General features: G+C 36.1%; 1 protein-coding gene across 1 annotated transcript in view; it reads right to left on the reverse strand.

Moving 5' to 3' along the window:
- The window catches only part of LOC144439507 (stAR-related lipid transfer protein 5-like), a 6,830-nt gene extending 2,961 nt beyond the window's left edge, over positions 1 to 3,869 (reverse strand). Inside the window, exons 1-2 of the mRNA XM_078128803.1 lie at positions 3,747 to 3,869; positions 466 to 515 (exon numbers count right to left, since the gene is read on the reverse strand). Of these exons, the coding sequence (XP_077984929.1) occupies positions 466 to 515; positions 3,747 to 3,860 (164 nt within the window). The 5' untranslated portion in view covers positions 3,861 to 3,869. The remainder of the gene's footprint in view (positions 1 to 465; positions 516 to 3,746) is intronic.
- Between the last annotated feature and the right edge of the window lie 4,167 nt (positions 3,870 to 8,036).

Raw genomic sequence — 8,036 nt, forward strand, 5'->3', positions numbered from 1 at the left:
GTATTTGTACACACATCAAGCACTGCCAGGGACCATTTACTCGTTTCTCAACACAAATGATAACTCAGTTTGTGAGACATTGCATTGATAGGATCGGATTGCTAAAATATCACACATTCTTCTCAGAGTCCAACGATAACATATGTTAGTTGAAAATGAGAACAAAAACGTCAAAAATAGTCTCAATTACAAATACTGAGGTACCTACCAGTGAACAAGTGAAGCGAATGTCTATGATACGTATAGTATGTAGACCAGTGTGTTAGTCAACCTTGAAAACGACGTAAATGGTCACTGCAGTGGTAATTAATTTGTGAAAGTCACTCGAAAGACCTTCATGGTGGAGAGATATATCTGAACTTAATTTACTTGAAGTTCTTAATTCTTCAAATACGTACACCGATCGATCACTTTAACTTTGGTCCTTATCTGACAAATATTGTACTGGAGTATACATTTACTTACATTCCACCGTCAAACTCTTTTGACTTCCTAATGTGTATCTTTATTCCGTCCTGTAGAAAAAAGAAAGAAAAAGAAAGACAACAAAAATTTTATTGTGCCTCGATTTGGAAAGTGTTATGATTTGTCGTGTACGTATCACATTTATAAAATGAACGGCAATATTTAGGTATATAACACTACATTTGTATATGTAATTAACAATACATAACTTTCTTTTCTTGAAACTTCTATATCTTTTTAAATGAAATCTGATCGACAGTAACTCGACTCTACCTGTTTAGAGTAATTCTGCTTGCGATATCTATACATTCTCAGCTGTTTATATATTGGGTACTGACCCCCCCCCCCCCCCCATGGGGAAGACGAATCCCCAACGTGACGAACAAGAGAAGGCAATTGCAAAATAAAAGCAAATGAAATGTATTTGTTCAAACGAACCTCAGACAACTAGAAGAACGAACCCAGCCATCTTCAAGGTGTCATTAGATATCGATCACCATTCAAGTTGGTTAAATGAGACAGACTGGGCAAGACAGACAATGTCGCACACTTTCAAAAGCTTTATTCCCGTAAACTTTCATTGTAAATAACACGATTTAATTCACTATATTCAACAAAGCAACATGTTTTTCAACATTACTTTGTGCCACCTTAAAATTGTTAATGCCAGCAGATCATGATATTGTTCTCATTATGTACGAGTGGGATAAAACAGACAGTGCTCTAGCTCTGCAGGCTGTCAAACTCTTCAACAGTTTCTGCGAATAGTTTAAAATCCCTACTTTTACAGGTGTACACCAAGTAAACTTAGTACATAGCTACGTTGAATTGTGTCGCGTGGAAACACTATCATTTGATCAAAATCTAATCAGGAAGCCGTATAAGTTTATATCAGTTAATTCGGTCAACAAACTTTTCTGTCTTTTGCGTTCTAACAAGCTTTGAAGAGTTCAAACTAACAAATGAACATACCAACCAATTAACAACTAAGTAAGTAAGTAAGTAAGTAAGTAAGTAAGTAAGTAACTAACTAACTAACTAAGCAATAACTCACAAACAAACAAACCAACCAACCAACCTACCAACCAACCAGCCAACCAACCAACCAACCAACCGACCGACCGACCGACTGACTGACTGACTGAATGAATGAATGACTGAATGACTGAGTGACTGCATGTAACTAACGATCTAATTTACCAACTAACGAGTAACCAGTTAACTATCCAACTAACTAACTAACTAACTAACTAACTAACTAACTAACTAACTAACTAACTAACTAACTAAGTAACTGACCGACCGACCGACCGACCGACCGACCGACCGACCGACCGACCAACCAACCAACCAACCAACCAACCAACCAACCAACCAACCAACCAACCAACCAACCAACCAACCAACCAACCAACTAACTAACTAACTAACTAACTAACTAACTAACTAACTAACTAACTAACTAACTAAATAACTAACTAACTAACTAACCAACTATAAAATCAACAGACTAACCAACTAATTGAATCGATTTATTCTCGTAAATCGTAATGTTATCGGAATATATGTTGTTCGTGTTAAAACTGAGACGACCATTAACACATGGTTAACACTATATCATGTATATACGTGTACGCTGCCCTTTCAAAGTTATTAAAATATTCATCATATAGGTATCTATTTTAAGCCATCGCCGGGTCGTTTCAGTCTCCACAGTATGAACCAAGCATAGCAAGTGACATGTATACCTCTACGACAAGCATGTATAGTGTTATAACCCATGTACCCGTATATAACAAGCTGGTAAAGATACAAAGACATATGGCGAGCAACGTTAAATTTGGAACAATCATCAAAACTGAAAATGCTGTTGTACTGTCTCTATACATATATTATTCGTATGCTTCATCTTGTTAACTGACTTTACATAATTCTATGTAATTAACACTTCAATCAAGCAATCAACACAGAATGAAAGTACATTTGTAACACATGAATGCAAAAATAGACACACATGTCTTTCTGGTATTAAGAATGCCGTAGCACTGTTTATTTTGTTTTGTGTTCTGAAATACCTAAGATTTACCGATTGTACATTTTAGTTAATCAGATTATTTAAAAATAAATGTCACGTGATTATATTTGTGTTACGTAAGTATTATGTATTTAAAAGATATACATATTGAATAATTCTTCTAGTACTCTCAACAAGATAAATATTTTGGTAATCCATTGTTATATCTTAGATAACCAATATTTACAGGACATGGCTCCTTATATGGATGCAACTTGAAGACATCTCGCTGTCAAGACCAGCACAATCTATTTTTAGTCGCATTTGATAGCATACTGTGTGTCTTTCCAAGTTTCGTCGACATTAATACTGTCCTTTTATAGGCGTCTGTATCAGTACAACTGAGCTGATGCGAGAATGAATATGCAAGGACTCTGGGTTCGTAGTCTCAAATGATAATTTTTACTCACGGAGACAAATATTTACTTAGTATACACCCACTGACAAAAAAAATGTTGACGTGACGGGATCGGAAATTTGGATTTCGCTCAAGGATTTGACTCTACGAGTGGAAATTTTCAAGCGATGTTTCTTTTGATGTTTCGTGGATTCACCAAGCCAACTTGCTGGGAATTGTTAATCATATATAATAAATATTTGGCAAAAGTGATTTAAAGCAAAGCAAGTACATATACACTGACTCAAATCGACGTTAGTTTAAAGTTGTGTAGTTAAAGATCATTAACATATCATTAGATAGAAAAACAGTAATGAATGAGTTTTGATAACTTCCCCTTGTCGCATATTGTTGTTAGTGATAGAGGGCGAAATAACACCTTGATTGACTACTTTTAATGACTGAATATGAATTGAATGTCGGTTAATGACAAATCTAGAGCAAAAATCTTCACATACCCTTTGATTAAAAACGCCTATTTAGCGTCATATCAATTAAATTCATACGTATATTCAATTTTAAATATGGAATTTATATATGCAATTAGCAATAAGCAATTAACCTTTCACAAACACGAAAAGTAAATCTAATCTCTCTTTATATAATATATATAACTGAAGTAAACTACAGTAAAATAAAAATATGAAAATTATCCCATAACATCTTGCCCTCTCGGCAACCGCCTACCTGGCATATTCCCTATAGATTACATACGCTATCCAAAGGCCACTCTTAATTAGAATCTATCATAATTGAATTTCTGAATCAACATAAAGCGATAGGTTTTAAGACCAGATGTTAAAAACTTACTGTACACTTCATTTGTCTCCATCCCTCAGAATCACATTCGTATGACAATAATTTCTGTACCGTGGCATCAGCTAGAGCCCTGTAGTCGGCAGTGGTGTTCCCGTTGTCTGCCATATTGTACCGGCGAGATGATCGGTGTCAATGCATTAACTATCATGGTACAGATCAAAGGTCAATTTATTCACTTGTTATGCAAATAAGCTGTTCAAAGGGCATTTTTCTGTATCAGTGAAACACTACAAAGTCAGTTGCTACACGCGTAGATATTCGTCGTTCTTCGCAGTCTAACTCAGAAATTTCGTACTGATTTTGACAGACAATATAAAATGAAAGAGTTTTTAACGTTAATCGTCCCCGGTCCGAAGGTCTTGGACAACAACAAGGATTTCATCTATGATACACGAAACCCGGTATGTTAGTCGCATGAATTGGAGATTAATTGCGGCGCCAACCAAAACAATTATTTAGTTTACCAGATAATAAGCGGAAATAAAAACAAACCATTTTTTTTTTAATTTAGGCTTTAAATGTATGATATCCATGATCGTTTAGACAATAAAACAATATCAAATAACCATAGCCTTGACATTTATACCATTGTACTTATTTTGCTGGGTTACTCTTTTGACTATCATGCACTTTATTAGAAATAAGAATTTTTTTCCACTTGACTTCTGTATTTCGCTTTAATTTATCAAATTGTCTGTAAATAAATGTCACATGTCTAGTTATATGGCACAGCGGCTGATGATGATCTTGGCAGTGGCTCAGTTATACGTTCAGGTTTTGGTCTTTACGAATCAATGTACTATTTTGATGTTTTTGTCATAATGTTAAACTCCTGTTACGAATACCATCAATAGCGGCATACTGCATGTATCTGTAAAATAACAATTTATTGCAATGCCCCTTACTGAATTGCACGCAGTGTTTTCATAGGAATATAATTCGATACAACCTGAGGATTTTACTCCAGTGTGTACATAAATAAAATTAGCAGCTGCAGTTTGGCTTGTTGATATTCGAGTCTAAATTCATGGAATTTATTTGATGCATCAACTTAGTAGTACAGTGGACCAGTCAGAACTTAGTGCGACGAGTTTTGACCATCGATTAGTATCCTAATACACAGTGGGAATCAGGAAAGGGTCGATCGCGGGGTGATACTCGGGATAAATTTTTACAAAGAAACATGCAGGCCAAATTCGAATCATCTACCCTCCTCTGAGGACGAGGGGGGGGGGGGGACCGGACATATGATAAAGGTGCCAGTACCTAATTGCATTCTGGTGATTCGCGTGATGGGTCGGTCGGTTAAAACTAGAAAAAAAAAGTTGTTTTACAAAATACGTGTATGCCACGTGTACCTGTTGGTAATACTTTCATCATGTCATAATCATACTTCACCACTGTCAGTCTGAATGACTACAATTAATTAAAGTCAGAAGTGGTTTGAGGAGACTTTGAAGTATTTGTTATATTAAATTTCCCAAATTTCAGCAATAGATGACATTTGGGCTCTTGGAGTTAACATGTGACCGTGAATCAGTGACGTTGTGATTATTTCTAATCCTGCCGTAGAGGGCATCATGTTTTTTTCCGCAGATTGAAGAAATGTAGGGTAATGAGAACTTGAAATTTAGAATTAAGTACGACCTCATTTATAACTATATAGTTGACTATGGCCTAATTCTCAGTGGTAATCGGGGAAAAGGGGAGTGCACTCGGATAAATTTTAGGCACGGTTTCGAATATCTACCCTTTCTGGCGACACGAATAATAGTTCGACTGTTGGGGGCGCTATATAGATCCTCGGCACAAATGTCTGGCAAGACGCGTCTCGGCGGACGCGATTAATATATGACCTCAAGACGATGTTATCATTTACACGAGGGTTTGAGACATTTCTTAAAAACATGGAATTTGTAAACGCCTTTATTGACTCCATGTTTACTGAATTTGTGTGAAAAAAGTACACTTCTAGGGCGTCACATCTCGTTCATATTGTTATAGGAGTATCCCCCCTCCCCCTCCATCGACGAAACAGAAATCCCTGATAGCGACGAAGAGATCTAGTGAGAGCCGATTTCATAAGATAACATAGGGTGGGTAAAGGACAAATAATCAATTTTGTTCTCTCGATTTTCCGGATTTCTAATATTATTTTCTTTACATTTCAAATAAAGTTTTAAATATTGTTTCCTCTCACTCCCCCCCCCCACTATTGACTACTGTTACCACTGTCTTATTAGAGTTTTCTAACTTTGCATTAATTAGCAGATTGCTAATCCTAGAACAAACTCACGTTCTAATTGCCCAATTAATATAACATATTGCACAGTGAGTGTAGACATCTACTGATCCAACTAATCCGTGTACTGGCCATGAGTCGGATCAGTGGATGTTTACACTCACTGCTTAATGCGTTCATTGGGCAAATAACCAGGGTGTTTGTTCTCGGATTAGCAAGCTACTAATTAAATACGAAGCTAACAAACTCTGATAAGACATTGATAATAGGGAAAAAACGTTGAAAGTAAACAGTAATTAAAACTTTATTGGAAATATACTGAAAATAATATTAGAGATCCGGAAAATCGTGAGAACAAAATTGGTTTTTCGTCCAAAGTCTTTTGTATACGGTAAGTTATCACAGACTTTGGATCACCGGTACCTATATGAGCCGGCTGCGTGGTGGCGATATCACAAAGTGCGCCCTCTATGCCATGGCACAGAAAATTATTCATGATGTAACTATCACTTTATATTTGATGCTTGTAAATTAGATGCGAATAAGACTGAAAACCTCGTAAAGTGTGTTTTAAGTCATTGATGTATCTAGATATGCATGATATATTCAGAAGTGTGGTCATTAGTGGGCTAGGCTTCATTTTGGGCGCGAGCATAACGAGTACTCAAACGGTAGCTCGGTGGACCTTCAAAACTACATGTACTATTAATAACGTACATAATAATTGTGCATGGGCATTATGTTAGTGGTTGTGGATGTTTTTTTCTTGCAAACACCATCACTATTTTCGCGCCTCTCCTCTCAGAGATTTCGCTTTTATTCAAACACCTATTTAAATGGGTCCCTGAAGGAGGGTGGGGCATACCCTTTCGTAACACACTTAGTTGTGCCCTTGTAACGATGCATGTGACGTAATCATAACCTTTTGTACAATACAATGCCTAGAACAATCAATACAGAGCCATACAAAATTCATAACTATACCTTTTTATTGTGTATTCATATCTTTAATGCAAATACGTATACAAAAAAAACCAGACAACAATTGTGATAAACACCTTTTGTGTAAGGATATGGATAACAGGGAACCGTTTGTACAACTTGCTTCCTGTGGTCCGAGTCTCGTTACAATAAGTCAAAGAAATTGGACCAAAATAAGTATAAGTGCTTGAATGTGTGATTTTTAGTTCGTGTTAGGATCCATGGAATACGGCACATAGAGTAAATTGTTATGGTTTAAACCATAAAAAATTACCTGATGTGACGTTAATACTATCCATATATAATATAGTTCATATGAACATGATTGTGTTTTGATCTGTTGTAAAACATCTGAATTCATGCTATCCACGTATGATTAGGCCAAATATGAATGAATGCAATCTTGTGTTTCCGATAACACGATCGACCTTATTTTAAGCCGCCGACCCTAAACATTTTTACATTCCGAAAAAAAGGTAAAAATAGTGAGAATTTACTTTTATTTCCGTGCAATGTAAACCATTTTCACATTCATAAAAGGTAAAATGGTTAGATTTCAATTCTATTCCCGTGTAAATGATCTTGGGTTTATACCCTTTAGCTGTCAAAATATTGACTCAGTGTTTGACATGTACATGATTAGCAGTCCTCTACCGGAGCTAATATTAAAGTTTGTGTAGCGGGGTTTAACCATAGCGTAAAGGACAAATAATAAATTTTGTTCTCTCGCGATTTTCCGGATTTATAATATTATTTTCTCTACATTCCCCCACCACTATTTTCGACTGTTACCACTGTGTTATCAGAGTTTTCTAAGTTTGCATTAATTAGCAGATTGCTAATCCTAGAACAAACTCACGTTCTAATTGACCAATTAACACATTGCGCGGTAAGTGTAAACAGCTGCTGATCCGACTAATGGCAGTACACGGAAGCCATTCGTCGGATCAGGGGATGTCTACACTCACGGCATAATGTGTTAATGTGGGCAAACGACTGGTGAGTTTGGTCTTGAATTAACAAGTTACTAATTAATGCAAAGCTGATAAACTCAGATA

The sequence above is a fragment of the Glandiceps talaboti genome, chromosome 8 (genome assembly GCF_964340395.1).
Source record: "Glandiceps talaboti chromosome 8, keGlaTala1.1, whole genome shotgun sequence".
NCBI classification, from domain to species: Eukaryota; Metazoa; Hemichordata; class Enteropneusta; family Spengelidae; genus Glandiceps; species Glandiceps talaboti.